Source organism: Plectropomus leopardus, chromosome 9 (assembly GCF_026936395.1).
Source record: "Plectropomus leopardus strain MGB_pleo_1.0 chromosome 9, ASM2693639v1, whole genome shotgun sequence".
In the NCBI taxonomy this organism is placed as follows: Eukaryota; Metazoa; Chordata; class Actinopteri; order Perciformes; family Serranidae; genus Plectropomus; species Plectropomus leopardus.
This window is the reverse complement of record NC_142184.1, coordinates 16,735,595-16,755,941: the sequence shown is the minus strand read 5'-3', so window position 1 is coordinate 16,755,941 and position 20,347 is coordinate 16,735,595. Positions and strand designations below refer to the sequence as shown.

Genomic DNA, 20,347 nt, shown 5'->3' with positions numbered 1-20,347 from the left:
CAAGGTTGTAATTTTGCAAGCACAAAATTAATGTAAATATTTGAACTTAAACAACCACTAATGACTTTCAGCAACATTTCAATGCTATGAAGTCAGTGTTGTTTAAATTTAAATATTAGATATTTAGTGGCTGTTAAAATTGAAGTATTTATGCCTCTTATTTACATCCATAGTTTATCATTTTCAGTCATGAGTTCCTACGAAAACAGCATTAAAGCACTGTAATACTTATAAGCACTTGCAGAAGGTGGAGTTTGATGTAAACATTGTGGACTCTATGTTGGTGAAGACAAGTTAAACACTGACAGAAGATAATTCTCTAGAACAGTGATAGTCAACTCATAGCCAGCAGGCCAAATCTCACCCCCAACAGAGGTCTTAGCGAAACCCCTGATGTCCTGAAATCCTAGAAATGTCAAAAAATCCTAGAAAAGTTCTATAATCATAGAATTGTCCCAAAATCTTAGAAATGTCCGAAATCCCTAGACAAAAAAATCTAGAATTGTCCTAAAATAACAGAAATGTGTTAAAATCTAAAATAAAATAAAAAATCTAAAGTCTTATAAATGTCCTAAAATCCTAGAATTATCTCTAAATCTGAGAAATGTCTTGAAAATCTAGAAATGTTCCAAAATCTTAGAAATGTCCTTAAATTCTAGAAGTGTCCTAAAATCCTAAAAATGTGCGAAAATCTTAGAAACATCCTAAAATCCTAGAAATGTCCAAAAATCCTAGAAGCATCCTAAAATCCTAGAAATGTCCTAAGTCCCTAGAAATGTCCAAAAATCCTAGAAATATCCTAAAATCCTAGAAATGTATTCAAATCCGAGAAAAGTGTATAGGGCTGCTGTAACTGGCCCCTGGCCCCCTGTCATTTTGCAAAAGTGACCCCCAAGCAAAGCAAGTTGAGTATCTCTGCTCCGCGTGCATGTGTCCTGTATCAATGTAATAAAATAATAATGAGTGTTATTGAAAGGATAAAGTGTCCACATTGACGTAACTGACTTTTGATACAGGTAGGGTGCACGCACAGTATTTTCTCGGCTTTCAGGTCGGTGTGCGCATGCGCAGTCGGTAAACGGTGGTACTCCATTCCAGTGTGTCAGTTGAGGTTCCCTGAGCCTCGCATCCTGAACAGCTGTCCAGTGTGACAACTTCACCTGCTCCAGAAACAAAAACAACCTGACCATGAGCGGGGATTATGGACACGGAGACTCTCAGGTACTTCTTGGTCAATAATTCAGTTTTGTTTGTTTTTTTTAAATTCAGTTTGTGTCAATTATTTGTAAATAACTGACATAACTGACGAGTATTAATCGTCATGATATGAAATAACGGTCAAGAGATAACGTTAAAGTTAAACAGTTTCTCGTCGTAGTGAAAAGTTTGAAATGATGTGTAGTATTTGCATTTTAATGTAACAATATTTGTGTGTTTTTAGGATACATTTGTATGCAAATTGAAACTTGAATAACCGAGCTACCGGCATTTTCAAATTTGATATATTAAAATCTTTTTTTTCCACCACTTGTAGGTCAATTCCGGATCGAAAGGAAGCGGTAGGTCCTCTGATGAGGATTTTTATTCATATTGTGTCCGATTTACAGTCGTAATCGTGATCTGTCTACTGTTAGTTTTTAAAGGACAGAAATGGCGTCCCAGAGACTAAGTCCCTTCTCCTCCACTCTCTTGCGGCTATTGTTCAAAAAAAGGGTCTGAAATGCACACTTGCGACCCTCGGGTTTTTAATCTGCCGGGGTATTCCCAGAGCACCTGGCATCGTGTTTATTTTGCATGCTTCAGTTTGATGATATGTACGTGCAATTACGGCGAAATTTGGAGCCGAAAGTGGCAAAATTGGGGCTGAGGACTTAGTCTCTGCGCCATTTTCTTTTTCAGTATGAAGCAGCCAGGGCGCCGATCATAGAGCCAACTGTCTGCCGTGATATGGAGGCGAGAGCGGGGAGCTTATCGCCTCTCCCTGCCCGTATCTCAGCACCAGCCGCTCTCTGCCTCCATCCCACTGCTGGACTCATTTATCTGCACTGCCAACAGGGATTACACGCAGTTTAAAACTTTAAGTCACAGAAAAGAAAAGTTGCACTTCATTATTGAAAGCATATGCTTTGAGCAGCCCTTTTTTGCACAAATTAATAGTCTTTACAAGAGTATCTGTTAGGGTGAAGTCAGGTAAGGTGGGACATCAGGTAAAGTGGGACAAATAAGGTTTTACATCTTGGACCCTTTAAATGTTAGTAGCTGGACACTGAACATGTTCTTGAGTTATGCTACAAATGTGCTTGACATGAAACAATCATTTTGATTGTTTTTGATAACCAGGATGAGCAAAGCAAAGAGCCAAAAATCCACTGGTCCCAGAGCGTGAGAGGAAAGCCATGTGGCATGTTGATTTTCACATGTTGTCGAACAAAAGAACACAGATGAGACAGGTGGAGAGGGACAGATCAATCAAAAAGCTGCAAAAGGAGTCCCGTCCAGTGTCTTATTTGCAATATGCTATCACTTTTATTTTATTTAAAGTGATATTTGCAAGTTAGACACTGTGCGGAAGTCCTTTTGCAGATTTTCACATGTTGGTAATAAGAGTATTGCAGCTAATGTAATAAGGGTATAACAACAACAGTGGTTGTATGCACATTGATTTGTCCTCTGGCAGAAATCAGCACATTGGTCAATTCAGAATTTGCATTTTAAACCCAATATCTGCAGATTCAGATGATGTACCGACGGTTTTATGCATCCATACTAACAACTAGACCTACTATGATTTTTTTCTCATCATAGTTCGTGATTAATCTGAAAAGTTAAAGAATAAAGTTTTTAAGGGTAAATAAGGTGCCAGATTTAATGCATTTAAATAGGACATTGTTCTAAAGTAAAACCAGCATGATTTTTTTGGCTACCTGTTGCCAAAAAATCACGAGCTATGCTGTTGCGTGCCACTCTTTTAAATTTCAGACATTTCAAGTATTTTTGTTATTAAAAACAGTAAATATGATGCTATGAGTCCACGTCAGCCACAATAGTCTAGAATAAACCAAAACTGTTTGACTGGTACATGTCTATTGTAGACAAACTGGCATCAAGGAAACAGGCACCAAAAAACAACAAGGAAAGCATGGCGGAAAAATCTTTTTAAATGAATACCCGCAGGTTATGATTCAATGAATTAATGACTGAACTGTTAATTTGTTTAATCATTTAAAAAAACAAACAAATATGACTCACTTTACCTGAATGTGTCGTCAGAGTGAGGTCGGGGTTCTCGACATGTTTAAAGGTCCAAAGTTTTTAAATGATTTTACCTAACAACGTATTTCCTTCATAGAGATATAGCAGTAAACCACAACAAGTTCTAAAGTAGCCTGCAGACTTTTAGGTGCTTTTCTTAGTAATTTACCATAATATGTCTCAAATTACCTGACATCACCAAACTGTAAAGTTGAGAGTTGAGAGAATTTGCTGCCTGATGTGATGGAAAACAAAGCAGTCTGTGAGAACTGATTTTTAATAGGGATGTGTGTTACTATTTCATATAGCAGATCATTTTAAACTGCCATGACAACAGGAAGCCACAAGGTGATGATCAAGCCAAACCAGGTCTACCTTGAGGGAAATTCAACTCAGCAGGAAACATTTTAATATGAAGAGTGGTGTAAAAATAATTGTTACAGTCTAATCATTAGACTGGCTGCACAGAGAGTGTGAAAATTACCTTTCCTCTCAAGTCCAATCTCATATTTTTTTAATTAATGCTTTGAAACCAACTTAACAACACATGGCTCAAAAAATACAAAATAAAAAATACAATAAAAAGTTACAAGAAAATTACCTGAACATAAAAAGAAAAGTAAAAATTAAAACAAACAAGACCAAATGACCAGGAAAAAGTGCAGAAAATTAAGGAACATGTATGTTTTTTTCTGTTACATAATTTTAAACAAATGATGATTAATATTGTTTTCTGGACATTTTTCTGTTGTTTTTTTTTTTCTTTTGATGTTTGTCTAACAACTGTCCCCTTTTTTCAAGTCTAATTTTCAGGTAATTTTCTTTGTCACCTTTTGCAATTTGTGGGACATTTCTTGCCAAGCAGGTCATTGCCTCTGACCCCTTGTTTTTGAAAGAAACCAATGTGCTTGGGTTTCGGAGATAATAAGATTAGATGTTATTTCAAAGGGTTGATTTCAAACTATTAAACACATATTTATAATTATCATAATTACATGTTTAAAATTATGTTACAGAATTATTTTAAGGTTCTTTAAGCATTTTTTCCAAGTTTTGCTAGCTTTTTTAAAGTTTTGTTCCTAATTCTGGTAATGTAATGTAATCTTGTAATCTTGTACTTTTTACTCATTTCTGGCTAATTTTTTGCGTAATTTCTTCTTTCATTGCTCATTTCCTTCTTATGTTTTTAAAAGAGATAAAGCCATTTTTCTCAGGCTTCAAAGCGTTTAGAGCCCAAAATTGGAATTTTAGTGATCTGTATTGCTTTATTTTATCAAATTTTATTTATCCATCTCTTAGTTTATTTTTGTCTTAATTTATTAAGCTCTTCTGTATGACAATCACATTTGTAATTTTTGAAATCTTTAAACCCACCACTGAACCTAATACTGCCTTTTTACTTTATCCTTGCACTTACCTGTTCACAAAACGTAGATTAATGTAACGCAGTCTAATAATCATACTCCTACACAGGTCAGGAGACTACATCTATACTACTTACAATTGTACTCACCTACAAAGCTTGAATAAGAAAATAATTTGTCCAAAAATCCACCATAAATTTGGTTTAACCATAAATTTAAAAGGTTTTTTAAATAGCGTTGTAGGTAAGTGTCAGATATCTGTATCAAAAGAGATTGAAACTCCAGCAGCACTTGTGGTATTTAGGACAGCTTTATTGCAAGACAAACGGGTTTCGGCTTATGGCAATAAAGGCATTAAAGATGTTCTAAATACTACAAGTGTTGCTGAAATTTGACCTTTTTTGATACATTTTCCTTTTCCATGCTTCTAGGTAGTTGGTGAAGTACCAGAAACACTCATCCTGCTTCTTTAGTATCTGTTACCTGTAGATACCATGTTTTAAAAGTAGGATGAAATGCAAAATAAATATTTAAATACAGTGGTGTAATTTAACAAAGTAAAAGTGCTTTGTTACAGTGCTTAAGTATTTTTTGGGAGTGTCTACTTTGAGTTTTTATATTTTGGTCAAGTTTCACTTTTATTTTTTTTCCACTACATTTCCTAAATAAAATGTATACTTTTGCTCCAATACATTTCCCCTAAGCATCTTAATTATTTACGACAAAATAGAGACGGAGGGAAGGAATAGAAGAGAGGACACATTGACAAATGAAGGAGTGGGAGAGAAGGAAAAACTGGATTTTGTTCTTTAAAACCTTTTAGGTTGTAAAAAAGACCTAGTTTTTCTTCAAAAGTAATGTATGCTCCATTTTTAAGGTGGTGAAGGCCACAAAGAAAAAAACATCTTTTTTTTACAAAAAACTTGACAACTTCCTTTTTTATCAACTGCATTTACTTGTACCTTTACTTTCAATACTTAAGTACATTTAATAGCATAAACTTACTTTTGATACTTAAGTAAAGTAGACATCAGATACTTTAAGACTTTTACTAAAATAATATTCTTATTGATGACTTAAAGTTCTATCAAAGTCATTTTCTGGCAAGATATTTTTACTTTCAGACTTTTTGTTTTCAGACTTTCTTCTTCTTTCTAATTTTGCTAAACAAGTTTGATCTCTGCTTTGTATCGCAGACACCCACAGACATAAAGACAAGCACAAAGACAAGGAACACCGACACAAAGACCACAAGAAAGAGAGGGAGCGAGAGAAAGTTAAGTACGGCAGCAGGTAGGATATCTGCATATTCCTTCCATTTCTTTGGTGAAATATGTTTTTGCTTATGAACTGACCAGTGCAGGAGTGCACAGGTCCTGAAATTATGTCCTTCCAGTGTTACCTTTATCTTCTCACCTCCTGACATGTACGTATTCTCCAGTATGAATTCTGTTATGACCTGGTGGTTTTAGCTTTTATATCTGAATCTTCAGTGAGAGGGTATAATGACAAAGTCCATGCATTTGGATACAGATTCTTTCAGTATGAAACATAAAAAATGCAAACACACAAACAAGAACATGAAAGAATCATTCAGGGTTCTGGTATGTGATTGAACTAATTTAACCCTGCCATGTTAAATCAGTAAACATGCATCACAAGGGCTCTCTGAAATCCACTTTCATGAATGACATCTGCAGAGCGTTTGTAATTTGAACCCTTGTGGGGCAGTGGTTATGCTTTCTTTTTTGTCTGATTGAAATACTTGTGGGCTGTACGATGTTAGGAGAGTCACAATTTTGGCCACTTTTACTGGCAGTTGTCCACGCCAATGTCATTGTTGGTTAAAAATGGTGACATTTTTTTGTCGATTACATCTTTTGCGTCTGTGTGTCTGGCCTATTTTTGACCCTTTTGCACTTGATGTCTGACCTCTGTGGCTTCTGTGTTCCAGTGAACACAGGGACCACTCTGAGAAGAAACACAAAGACAAAGAGAAGCTGAAGCACAGCGACGGCAGCTCAGACAAGCACAGGGAAAAACACAAAGACAAAGACAAGGACAAAGAGAAGAGGAGAGAGGAAAAGGTCTGTTAATGGGCAATCAGTCTGCCTTTTATGAAAAGCTGTACAGGCCTCTAGTGTGAATACTATGTTTCTCATCATGACAGCATTTTTATTTTGTGACATTAATTTAACAAGATTTATTTTCACATGATCACATAATAACAAATTATAAAACTAAAACTAACAAAGATAGTCCTGATTACCTGTCAAGAACTCTGACTATGAGCAAATCGATTTAGGGATATCTATGACATAAATTGCTGGGAATATTCATTACTATGTTTTATTAGTTTATAATCACCTGAAAATAAGAATTGATGTGTTTTTGTTACTTCATGCCTCGTTTCCACCAGGCAGTCCATTTCAGTTCAGTTTGTTACACGTTACAACAATTATTTTTGTGTTTCAATTTTCAAAAGTTTTGGATTATTGTATAAAACTTACGTGTGTGAAGCGTCCATATTTTCAGACATTGATGTAAACCCTAAGTACAACTTGACTGGTGAACGGAGGCTTGCAACAGCATGGCAGTATTTGTAGTTTTGAAAATGTCACGCAGTCCCGTTCCGTGTACAATCAGCAAGTTGCAGACATCCCTCTGCATCGTCAGTGAAAAGGAAATACAGCAAGAGCTGGATGTAGCAGCGAGGCGTTTATTACCATTTGGTAACAACCCAGCATACATGATGAGAGTACTGTCTGTTACTGTGGACACACAAATCAGATCAACGGTTTAGGTTCATTTCCGTGTAGATTATGCAAGGTTCTAAGGGTACTATATTGAAAGTTTTTGGTGCAAACATGGTTTTAAAATGAGCAGTTTCAATCTTCATATGGAGCAGGTTCTCTCCCACTGAGTCCCCAATGTTGTGGTACACCGACTCTGGATTGAGCCATTCATGTTTTGGGTTTGGCTACCGTGGTTTTCCTTCACGCTTGGCACACAGGAGAAGATTCACTTCTACAACCTTGCTGCTAGATGCCACTAAATTCTACACACATTTAAAACTGAGAGAGTGGTTATAGTACATATCAAAAGAATAGAGGGATATGCTAATATATGTGTCACTTTTTTCTTACAGATCAAATCATCCCATGTAGACAAGCTGAAAAAGGAGAAAAAAAATGGATATGTAAGGTAAACTGCATTACTGTGTTGTGTCCCATGTGAAATTAAAGTAATTATAGAACAGTTCTGGCCATCTCTCGTTTTGGAAGATATTTATTTCAAGCAAAGCCATTGATTACTTGTGATTAATGGGATATTGCTTTTACTAATATGCAGTTCAATGTCTTCAACTTAGAGATTCAAGCCCTGCTGCCATTAAGAGCGAGCCTGAAGAAGACAACGGCTTCTACCCTTCTCCGCAACACAACAAGACCTCCAAACGAGAGAGTAATGATGAAGAGTGGGTATCATTCAATTTAAACCAGATCTCTACTTTGAGCTTCATTTTCTGTCACTATCTATTCTGTAATCTGTGATCCAGTTGGATTATAAATAAATCTGTTTACAGAATTGAATACAAGCCCAAAAAAGTCAAGACAGAGCATGACAAAAAGGTCAAGAAGAGGAAACATGACTATGAAGAGGAGGAAGAGGTTCTTTCTAGTTTTTTGTATCATTATTTTGATAATTTGATAAATTGTTATGTCTACCACTGTTTGTGCTCTCCGCAGATATTCTGTTCTCCTCACTTGTTTCAGGACATCAAGCCCAAAAAGAAAACAAAAGACAAAAAGGTAACAGAGGGAAAGGAATCCAAAAAAGAAGAACAGGAGAAGTGGAAATGGTAAGGTCATTTGGGACACAAATTGTCCTTTTCCTCTGAAAATTATGCAACAAGGGAAGTTAACTGATGTAAACGGCCCCTGAGAATTAAATACGTTATTTGTGTTTTCTCTCGTGGGTTGTATTTTGTTGTTTGTTGTGATGATTAGGTGGGAGGAGGAGAGATCTACTGATGGCTCCAAATGGCGATTCCTTGAGCACAAGGGTCCAGTGTTTGCACCACCATATGAACCCATGCCTGATAAAGTCAAATTTTACTACGATGGTGAGTTTTCTGTATAAAAAAACAAGTTGTAATGTATTAGGATTTTTTTTTTTGCCAGGCATACAATATAATGTTTCTGTAATTGTAGGTAAGCCTATGAAACTTAGCGCTCCTGCTGAGGAGGTAGCTACATTTTTTGCCAAGATGTTGGATCACGAGTACACCACCAAGGACATTTTCAGAAAGAACTTTTTTAAGGACTGGAGGAAGGTGAGAAGATAAAACATATTCAAGAGTCTCGAGCCAGAGTCTGCAGACGGTGTAATATTCAAGTGTTTAAGTTGGGCATGATTCAGATGTCTTCTCTTTTATTTAAGGAAATGACATCAGAGGAGAAGTCAAAGATCACTGACCTGAATAAGTGCAACTTCAGTGAGATGAATGAGTACTTCAAGACCCAATCAGAAGCGAGGAAACAGATGTCAAAAGAAGAGAAACAGGTAGGCTTGCATTCATGAAGACTCCCCCAGCCCTGGAGAAATCATGAAATCTCTCGCTATATTTTTAGCTAAGTTTAGCTTAGTTTATTTGCACTTACACATGCATAGAAAAGACAGAAAAAGAATTTAAACACCATGCATTAGTGGTTAGAAACCAAAAATGGCTTATGGAGATACCTCCTCTGTTAAATAACTAAAATAATTCATAAAAAGAAAAAAAAGGTAAAAAGAAGATAGCATAATTGATCAAAATTTCGAGACTAAGCAGTAATACAAAATTAATAAAATGCACAGCTGTCAAAAGTTTGTATTTACAAAGTGAAATGCATTACAAACAAATCAATATAATGCTATGAATGTTTGCAAATTTCATGTTTTCATTCACTTTGTAGAAAATCAAGGAGGAAAATGAAAGACTCCTCCAGGAATACGGCTTCTGCATCATGGACAACCACAAGGAGAGGATCGGAAACTTCCGCATTGAGCCGCCCGGCCTGTTCCGAGGACGAGGGGATCATCCGAAGATGGGCATGCTCAAACGGCGCATCAGACCCGAAGACATCATTATTAACTGTAGCAAGTGGGTAATCTTACCACCACCGTTATCACCGTCCTCACTGCCATAGATTTTTTGCGTCTGCATCGGCACTAGCCTCAGCTGGAGGCATAATGTTTTTGGGCTGTTCCTTTGTGTGATACTTGGAAAAACGATATCTTAACAACCCCTTGAGGGAATTTCTTCAAATGTCCACTTTGACCTAAGAATAAACTGACAATAATTTGGCGGTCAAACTTCAAGGTAACTGTGACCTCGTCTGTCTCATGCCTGATATCTCAGGAAGGGCTCCAAGGAATTTCCTCGTATTTGGCTCGAACGTCCTCTTGGACTCATGAAGAACCGATGAGATTTTGGTAGTTAAAGGTTCTCATTCTGACCTTGTCCATGTCATTCTTGTGAACACGATATCTCAAGAACACCTGGGGGGAATTACCATCTGGACGCATGGATTAATTGATTAAAATTTGTTAGTGAAAGCTAGAGGTCACTGTGACCTCAAACAAAATGTTTTTGGCCATAACTCAAGAATTCATACACACAAATGTCTAATAGAATAAAATTATAAAGTGTTGCCATTTTATACCAAAAAGGTCACAGTTCACCTTCACTTTTCTGGCCATTATTCAACATCATAACTCAGCAACTGAAGGGGAGACATTTGGTTGGAATCAGTGACACTGATCGTGGCCGTCCACCTTTAAACTGCTGATTGTAGAGATCTGCTGTGCTGGAGATGTTTTAGAATTTATAGCTTCTTGCAGCAACATCCATATTTGAAACATTGTCAGCTGTCATGGTTACATGAGTCTGGACAGAAATAGATTTATATATCATGTAACTGCAAATTGACTGGTTTGGGCGGAATACAATCTCAAATCCGTAATTCTAGTAACATTTTAGCATTGGTTTTGTTATTTTAGTTTAGTTTTTGGATCCCTAGAAAGAGCACACAACACTTACGTCAGTAGTACAGTATGTCCAGTTTTGAGTTTTTGCCACAAGGTGGCTGTGTGAAACCACTGTAGGTGAAGTTATATGTAAATACATAGTGGGATAATGCATGAATTTTAAGGACGAGCAGGGATTATGTGTGCTTTGAAAACAGAATGTATTTTCTTGTGGAAGCTATTAGTCCATCAAAGTGAAACAAACAGAGACAAACGTCACATTTTTTGTCCTGCTCTTTTTCTCTCTATTCAACCAGTTTGTTTTTTTCTTCATTTTCTTTCCCTTTTATCCCTTGCATCCTCTAACTGCCATGTTGTTACAGCTAGATTTATTTATAGACCACGGAAAATCATTTTCTTTTTATCGCTGTCACTCCATGCCTCAGGTGGTGTTTGTGCATGTGTGTGGGAAGTGATGATTTGTAGCATTTAGTTGCCATCACAGGCAGATGAGCAAAACGATGTACGTGCTGCAAGCGGTATGTACAGTATGGCAGATGTATTGCTGGCACGCACTTACACACATGCCGGCACTGTGTCAAAGGTAGTCTTCCTGTCAGAGTACTCTGTGTGTGCAAACAGTAACAAAACCCGGTGAGGACATGTTGACACCCACATGCTGGTCATAATGGGGTTTGTTTTGCTTTCACATTTGTCTGTATACTTTTGTCTCACAGCTGTAGTGTTTACTATGTAAAGTTAATCTGTAATAAGTATTGTATATTGTTCCTATGAGGAAAGCACCTTAATCGGCACACACTTAGAAACTCAAACACGTCATGTTATGTTAATAATAAAACTCTTATTGTAGGGACTCCAAGCACCCTAAACCTCCCTCAGGGTCAAAATGGAAGGAAGTCCGCCATGATAATAAGGTGACCTGGCTGGCATCTTGGACAGAGAACATCCAGGGCTCCATCAAGTACATCATGTTGAATCCTAGCTCAAGGATCAAGGTACCTGACATTAACTTCAAGCCTAAAACCCAGCCTAATCCTTAACTTCAATATTTCACCAGTTATCCCTTGATTTAATTAAAATTATCTGTCTGTTACCCTTCTAAATTAACAGGTTTTTGTGTTTGTCTGTGTGTGCGCGTGAAGGGGGAGAAGGACTGGCAGAAATATGAGACTGCTCGACGGTTGAAGAAGTGTGTGGATCGCATCCGTACCCAGTATAGAGACGACTGGAAGTCAAAAGAGATGAGGATCAGGCAGAGAGCCGTGGCACTTTATTTCATAGACAAGGTGAGGAGAACTGCTGTAAAACTGTAAAAAACAAAATTATTATACACAGCCTCATGTCTTTGACTCTAACTGGCGATGCCTATCGAAAAAAAGCACAGGATGTAGAAGGAAACCCACCCAGAGTAAGGTTCCCCTGGAAATGCCGAAATTTAAACCTTTAATCTTACTACAGACCCTATTTTATCATTTCTGTTAACCACAAGGCCTCCCACTGTTGTAGGTAAACCAAGTGAACCCCTTTGAAACCTGCATTGACATCAGTGTTCTTGTGCTATGTTGGAATGCCTTTTACAAGTTATTTTAACCCTTTAAACCTAAGCAAATTGGTTCAACTTCTTTCAAAAACACGAGGAAAAGGACAGTGACTAACTTGGCAACAAATGTCCCACAATTTGAAAGAAATATGTAAAAGGTAACAAGAAAATGAACTGAAAATTAGTTTTAAAAAGAGGAAAATGTAAAAATGCTAGGGAAAATGTCCAGAAAACCATATGTATAATTATTATAACCATATATTTCAAATTATGTTATTTATAATTTTTTCCAGTTTGGCCACATTTTATCATTTATATTGCTTATCTTGAGGTAATTTTCTTGTTACTTTTTTTAACACAAATTTCTTGCTAATTATTGGGCCATGTCTTTTAAAGTTGCGCATTGTTTCCTACCCATTTTTTTTAAAGAAGTCAAACCAAATTGCTCAGCTTTTAAAGGGTGAAGAGAAAAAATCCTGAGAAAGTGTTACACTCTCAAATCTTGATGATAATCACGATGTGTTATCCTGTTTTCCCTGTAGCTTGCACTGAGGGCGGGTAATGAAAAGGAGGAAGGTGAGACAGCGGACACGGTGGGCTGCTGCTCGCTGCGGGTGGAGCACATCAAACTGTACCCCAAGCTGGATGAACAGGAGTACGTGGTCGAGTTTGACTTCTTGGGAAAGGACTCCATCCGCTACTACAACAAGATCCCCGTGGAGAAGAGGGTAAGAATGGAGACAGTAATGTGAGATAAAGGGAGAGAAGATAACTGAAGAGAGATATCATGTGGCACATATATTAAATCACAAGAGATTTTATGTGGTTTCATCAATCAGTCAATTAATAAGACTTTATTTGTATAGCACTTTTCATACAAACAGACTATAACACAAAGTGCTTCATACACACGAGTAAAAACAAGATTTTGTAATTAAGTAAAGAGCTAAAAAAAAAAGAGTACTCATTAAAACCAGGAACTTAGGAAATGCTACCATAAATAAATAGAAAGGTAAAAAATAAATAATGATAACAGTAATTATAAAAAATAAATAACTCAAACTGTAAATAATAGGTAAATGACAGGATAACAGAAAATAAGTAAAATAATAAATAAATATTTTAAAAATACTAACATGATATATGGAATAGTAAAACTGTGAAACAGACTAAAATGTATAAATAAATAGTCGTAGATAAATAGAGGGTGAAGGGTGAGGTTGAGTGTGTACTGAATTAGTCGTAATGAGATAAGAAGTTGCAACGTAGAGTAGGATGTTTGCACAGACAGGTGACCGGGCACTAAAAGCTTTCCGTCAGCTCTGCCTCAGAGGGAGGTCTATTTCCTGCAATTACTGGAGTGCACACATGCACACAGACACACAGACACACGCTACTCATGTTTGGTTTTAAGTCACAAATTCTTCAACACACGTGGGCACTGTCTCCTCTTCCTCTCTTCGTCCCTACTTCCATGTAGAAGTACATACAAACAAATGCACCTGTGATGAACCATTTGCTCTTGTCAACATGAACAAGAAATAGAATAGCACACCCATGTGGCAGTAATGGGATTGTACTTGCATCAACAATGTTAGTCTGAAAGTGATTTCTTGCTAGATAAATGTGTTGATTTCCTATTAGGTCTTTAAAAATCTGCAGCTGTTCCTGGAGAACAAACAGCCTGAGGATGACCTCTTTGACAGACTGAATGTAAGAAACTCAAACATGAATATCTGCCTCCAGGGCTTCTAAGTTATATGTTTAAATTTCTAGTTGTAACACTTGTATAACTCTGTTTCTTCTTCTTCTCCCCACTCTTTTCCTCTCTTCTCTGTGTCTCCTACAGACTTCTATTCTGAATAAGCACTTACAGGAGCTGATGGACGGCCTGACAGCCAAGGTCTTTCGCACCTACAACGCCTCCATCACCCTGCAGCAGCAGCTCAAGGAACTCACCTGCCGTGAGTAGCAGCAGCTTCAGACAGCTGAATGACACCCACACAGCTAATACTCTTAATCACTCTATATGACTCAATATTTCCTGTAATTCCAACAAAACTGGACTAGATAGTTTGAAATTCTGCAGTGTCAAGTCAAACAAATACAACAAACAATTGTTTTTTCACTTTTTTATGAACTAAAACTGGTAAGATGATTTGACACAACTTGCTACATAATTCTCAAACTGAGTAGCACAAGATAACATTGTGGGACTGCATGGTGTTAAGGCTATTACATGAGGTCATTTTATTTTGTCTATGGAAGTCTGAAAGATGAATTAACAAGCTATAAATGTTTGAGAATTCTCTAAAAGTATAATAGGAAAAGGTTTTTACATTGCTGTAAATTCAGATGGTTGATACTGATGAATCTTTCAGGAATGACGGACCCGAATAACAATCATATTGTTTATCAGCATGCACCTAAGTCAACTCCAAAAAAACCCAATGAAATCCAATCAATAAGTTAAACTGTAAATGGACTTGCACAGTCATTTGAACACTCAAAGTGCTGACAGAGCACTTGTCACATCCACACTCCGGTATCTGCCGGTAGAGCCGGGGGTCGATAAGTGGACGAGCCACTCTACCTACTGAGCCACAGCCGCCCCATAAAGTTGATATATGTAGGTAAATCTGAGGTGTAAAATTGATAGGAATGTGGTTTTATTAACAATGAGTCTCTTCAACAGTTTAGTCTGTATGAATTGGATCTCTTAGGAGTTTATATCTAATAAGGACAGATAATAAAGCAAAACTGTATGTAAATAAAACTACCCCCTCTAGCTCCTCTACCACAGAGTAATACTTCAAAGGATTTGTGGTAAAACATTTACCAAGAACATTAATTCATGTAGTATATAATACACTTGACAGGGACAGATTTATGTGAATAAAAGTGCCCCATCATCTCCACAAATACAATCAAAGAACAGGTAAAACATGTTATCTTAGCATACTGTAGCTGTAATCTTGTAATGTCAAGCTGTCAAAAACAGTCCCAGTTTGCTGAAATATATAGCAACAGGTGATGACAGTCGCTGTGATAGTGGCTAAGCAAAAGTATGGGGCACAGGTGAAAGTGCCAAAATCAGTTTACATCAGGGGTTGTAGAAAAAGAGATGAAGGAGGTGGGGCTTTGAACCCTATAAATATTAACATTAGAAGCCTTCTCAGAGTATATTTTTAGACAGATTGTGTGAAATTACATGAACAAATACTGTACCTGTAATTTACTGCACATTTTTTATTGTGCCTTTAAATGCATAATCACTTCAAAAATTGGGGTCAGTAATGAGTGTCAGTAAGGACATGCACATAAACATGTATGCACAAATACACAAACAGACAAACAAAGAAAAACGAAAAACTGGACATCTAAACAAAATCTAAGTACAATTACTGAAGATGTAACACATGTGCAATCCACATCCACCCAAAAAAAGTAAATAAATTATACAGAAAATAAAAAGGAAAAAAATGAATTCAATGAAATCAGTTAAATATTAAATGGGAGGTTGAGGATCATGCAAATTGTAAACTACTTCTGCTACTTTGTTGTGGTTGTGTCATTGTCTGGTCTCTAGCTGATGACAGCTTCCCTGCTAAAATCCTGTCATACAACCGTGCCAACCGGGCGGTGGCCATCCTCTGTAACCATCAGAGAGCTCCACCCAAAACATTCGAGAAGTCCATGCAAAACCTTCAGACCAAGGTAAACCCCCATGTTTCCCCTTCTTCTGCTTTGTTGTCCCTGAACAAGCGACATTACCTGAGTTGCATTGAATAAAATAAAATAAAAATGTCATAGTGAAAGATATTTTATCTCTATGTGATGTTGATGATCTACTTCGCTCAGCCTATGTTTGTTGTGATTGCAGATTGACGAAAAACAGAATCAACTGTCAGCAGCCAGGAAGCAACTGAAGGCTGCCAAGACTGATCACAAGAGTTCCCATGATGACAAGAGCAAAAAGTAAGACAGCCTGACTACTGCTAACCAGTGAGAGAGACTGTTAGTTTCATCCGTTACTTACCCATTATCTGTAAAAACACCCAACACATCAAGTTCATGAGGTTTGGGGCATCTGCTTTTTCAGTCCATCTCTATAATTCTTTCTCTCTGTGTCTCTGTGTCCCTGCCCTTATACATCTGTCTTTCTCTGTATGTCTTTGTCATCCTCCCTCTGTCTGTCTTGGTGTCTCTCTCAGGGCTGTGGAGGTTAAGCGTAAAGCTGTCCAGAGGATAGAGGAGCAGCTGATGAAGCTCCAGGTTCAGGCCACAGACAGAGAGGAGAACAAGCAGATTGCTCTGGGCACCTCCAAGCTCAACTACCTGGATCCACGCATCTCTGTGGCATGGTATTTATGTGGCACAGCAGAAGCTGATTCCTCCTGTTTATAAGCTAAAACTGTTATTTGATTGCAGGTGTTACACAGTAAAAAAAAAAAAAAAAAAAACTGTGACATTAAGTGAGTAAGCCGCCTACTGTTTAACGGGCCAGCTTTCTCTGGGTGGGTGGGTGTACAGGGTGCATATCTACCTTGGTGACAGAAAGGCAGGAAATGCTTCTTGCATTGTAGGAAAAGGAGCAGCACAAGTAAAAAGCTAACGGCTGCAGAAGGAAAATAAGAGGAAGAAAAGCGTGTGAGTGTGAGGAACAATGGGGTTTGTTTCTGAAAGCCAGGGAGCGTCCCCAAACAGCACTCCTTCCTCCATGTGGGAAGTCAATGAGGAGCTGTCTGTGGCTGAACGGAGGGCCAGGCTGCAGAGAGGGGGAACAGTCGTCAGCCCTCCCTAACCAGTGCCCCACAGCTATTTATGGAGAGCCTCCTCCTCAAGCACAATGGATACAGGAATGCTCCGTGTTTTCCCTGATTGTAAGGCATAAGGGACGGGGTCCCCCCTTGTAGGGTGGTGCATGGGAACCTACATCTTCGCTGTGGTGGCATGTGTGAATATGTGTAACAGAGATGAAAACATCAAGTCGAACTGGGTTGATTGCTAGTGGGGCTGGCGTATCAGTAACCTCGTCACATTAGTGATGTAAATAATTCTAAATAAGAGCGATTTACTTTTCTAGTTAGTTCATGGATGTATAAAGAGAACTGGATACATAGTTGAAGGTTGCATCATTGAAAGTTGCTCAGTGACGCACAATGCTAAAAAAATTTTAACTAGTGCATAGAATAACCCAAATAATCGGTACTGCTTTTGCGCTGTGTGATCATAGATGTATAATAAAGTTCTTTTGCTGGCCCCGCCCTCGAGCTGATGCTCGACTCATAAACTTTACACATAGATTTTAATAATACCTACAGTAGATACCAGATGCCAAGATGGCGCCTTCTTTAGTTTTTGAATTGAATTGCTCGCTTGGCGTATATGCAAAGAAAATGTTTAAGCTTCTGGGTTTACTTCTGCAATATATGGGCCACTGAATATGAGTAGTGGTGTTTATGTGTCCCACTGAACCTGCCCTCTGCATTTTAAGACAGAGAAGTTGCTTGTAGTCCCTGCTCCTCCCCGGGAACTTTGGTTTACAGGACAGTGGCGAGAGAGTGATGATTGATGGTCTGTCCAGTCAGGCTCGAGAAAAGAATCGAGAAAAGCTCAGGCCAAGTGTGTCTAGACCAAAGCGTTCAGAATGCCCTCCTATTAGTAAAATGTAAACAGGCCTTTTTGCTGCAGACATTTTGGTTATCGCGGGTAAAGCACAGGTGTTAATGATAACATTAAAGGAGACCTATTCACATACATGCACAGTACCATTGTATACATTATATAGCTCAAAGTATTGCACATGAGTTAGTGCTGTATACAATATGAGACCTTTAACAAGTACATTCCATTAAGATAAGCTAGTTTCAGTGTCTTGGTATTACGAACGCTGGCTCACTGGCTTACTGGGACACTTAATGAAATAAAGCCGTTGTTTTACCTATGACAAGTGTCTGCCACAGAAAAGGTCTATGCTAGGACCCTATGATATGACTAAATCAGAGTTTTAAATATATTATAGAAGACATTATACTAATACAGTAAAACAAAATGAAAAGCAGTAAATGAGCTATTGTTACTCATGAAGTCCCAGCAACATTAATGCATTGCACATGCGCCAAATAGTTTTAGATTTCGTGTTGACAACCAACTAACTACCACTTTCTGAATTCCCTACATAATAAATAGTGAGCAGTGTTGCCGCCAGTGAGTGGATGAGCTTTCAGTCATTTTTATGCCTCCATGCCAGTGATGGTTGTGAGAGACATTATGTTTTGAGTTGTCCATCCCATTCTCGTGAACAAAGTATCTCAGAACGCTTTGAGGGAATTTCTTCAAATTTGGCACAAACGTTCACTTGGACTCGATGATGAAGTGATTAGATTTTGTTGGTCGAAGGTCAAGGTCAATGTGACCTCACAAAATAAGTTTTTGGCTACAAGTCTAGAATACATGTTAGTTATGACAAGATTTCACTCAAATGTCTAACAGGATATAATCATAAAGTAATGTAAAGTTCCCATGATGACAAGAGCAAAAAGTAAGACAGCCTGACTACTGCTAACCAGTGAGAGAGACTGTTAGTTTCATCCGTTACTTACCAATGTTGGGAGTTTTATCTGTAAGAACACCCAAAACATCAAGTTCATGAGGTTTGGGGCATCTTCTTTTTCAGTCCATCTCTATAATTCTTTCTCTCTGTGTCTCTGTGTCCCCGCCCCTGTACATCTGTCTTTGTCTGTATCTCTTTGTCTGTATCTCTTTGTCAGTTATGACAAAATTTCACGCAAATGTCTAACAGGATATAATCATAAAGTAATGACTTATACAGTGTATAAAAAAAGGTTGAAGTACAGCTTCAGTGTAAATGGTCTATCTTTCCTCCTCTCCAGGTGCAAGAAATGGTCTGTTTCCATTGAGAAGATCTACAATAAAACACAGAGAGAGAAGTTTGCCTGGGCGATTGACATGGCTGAAAAGGACTACGAGTTTTAAACGCACTTAATGTTTCACCTTTTATAAACATGCCTTTGATTGTAGAGATGGTTTGTAGTTGATGTCAAATAATTCCACTGTGTGGTTACTGCAGGACTGTGAAGGAGGAAGCTGTGACCGCAATTTAACAGATGTGCTGTATATGTATATATGAATTGGTAATTTAATATAAGAGAATAACTCCTGAACCATTCGACCAAGCTGCCAAAGGGCACCTCTCTTTTAAGAAAATGACAGTAGTGTGTATGTAGCTGCAGCTATCTGCCCATGATCAAACACCTATGAACACATTAGTATTATCTTTTGTCAAACACGACTGTACTGAGATTTGTAAGCCATCAGACTTATTGAGACATTCTATATTCTCATAGAATAATGAATTAACAAATGTTTGTATGGGAGACTGTGAGGAGCAACATGAGAGATAATAGGATGAATTTCAATTTGTGGTATTGTGTGAAAGATTGGTACAATAAAATGACAGACAGTGTGAAGAATAGAAACCTGGCACTATGCTCATATAATTATTAGCACACAGAATGTCATCTTTTTTCCATTTAGTTTAATTTTGCTGTTTATTTCAGGGATGTATATATTTTTTGTCATTTTCAGTAACTATAATTCAGTGTTTTATAAAATTGTGTGCTGTATGCATTGTCAACAAGAAGCTCTTCACTGCTCATATGCAATGTGTGTGTCCGTTTCCACAGTTTTACAATGGTGACATTCCTCTCAGTTCCAGCTGAAGTACAGCATTATGTTTTGTGTACCAGAGCTAAAAGAGACTGTTCCTTCAAACTGAGACGTTTCCTAAGGGGGATGTGGATTTTGCCAAAATGATCACAGAAGTCTATCATTGTAGTGTGCTGTTTGTATTGCTGTGATGAATCAGAAAGTGTCCTCTTTAGTTTTCAAATGTGAATGGATATTCTAACTTTTGTCATTAATATTTCTCTCTATGATTATTTATCACTCCTAAATTGGTTGGATGCATATTGTTTTGAGCTTTGTAGTTTTCAGAATAAAACATCAACCTTGTCTTTTTTGTCCATGCTTGTCCTTTTTTATATGTGTGGAAAAAGGATTCAACAAGCTCGTCCCCTCAGTATACAAAGAGACACATAATCCTTTCAGAGACATAATCAACAGTGACCTGTCAGGT

At 37.6% G+C, this 20,347-nt stretch overlaps 1 protein-coding gene across 1 annotated transcript; it reads left to right on the top strand.

Moving 5' to 3' along the window:
* The first annotated feature begins 1,066 nt into the window (after window positions 1-1,066).
* Window positions 1,067-20,223, top strand: top1b (DNA topoisomerase Ib). Its single transcript, XM_042491373.2, has 21 exons — window positions 1,067-1,221; window positions 1,535-1,559; window positions 5,813-5,909; window positions 6,571-6,703; window positions 7,765-7,820; window positions 7,987-8,091; window positions 8,200-8,284; window positions 8,390-8,475; window positions 8,624-8,739; window positions 8,828-8,949; window positions 9,057-9,179; window positions 9,572-9,759; window positions 11,497-11,641; window positions 11,789-11,932; window positions 12,729-12,914; window positions 13,831-13,899; window positions 14,036-14,150; window positions 15,776-15,903; window positions 16,070-16,164; window positions 16,401-16,550; window positions 19,083-20,223. Exons 1-21 carry the CDS (start codon window positions 1,189-1,191, stop codon window positions 19,183-19,185), a joined length of 2,304 nt encoding a protein of 767 aa, XP_042347307.1. The 5' UTR covers window positions 1,067-1,188; the 3' UTR covers window positions 19,186-20,223.
* Window positions 20,224-20,347: the final 124 nt, after the last annotated feature.

Excerpts from the sequence above, each read along its gene's own strand:
- top1b (XM_042491373.2), top strand. The coding sequence starts at position 1,189 with ATGAGCGGGGATTATGGACACGGAGACTCTCAG. Across the intron at positions 8,092-8,199 it reads CGAGAGAGTAATGATGAAGA|AATTGAATACAAGCCCAAAA; the intron begins GTGGGTATCATT and ends ATCTGTTTACAG. Across the intron at positions 16,165-16,400 it reads CATGATGACAAGAGCAAAAA|GGCTGTGGAGGTTAAGCGTA; the intron begins GTAAGACAGCCT and ends TGTCTCTCTCAG.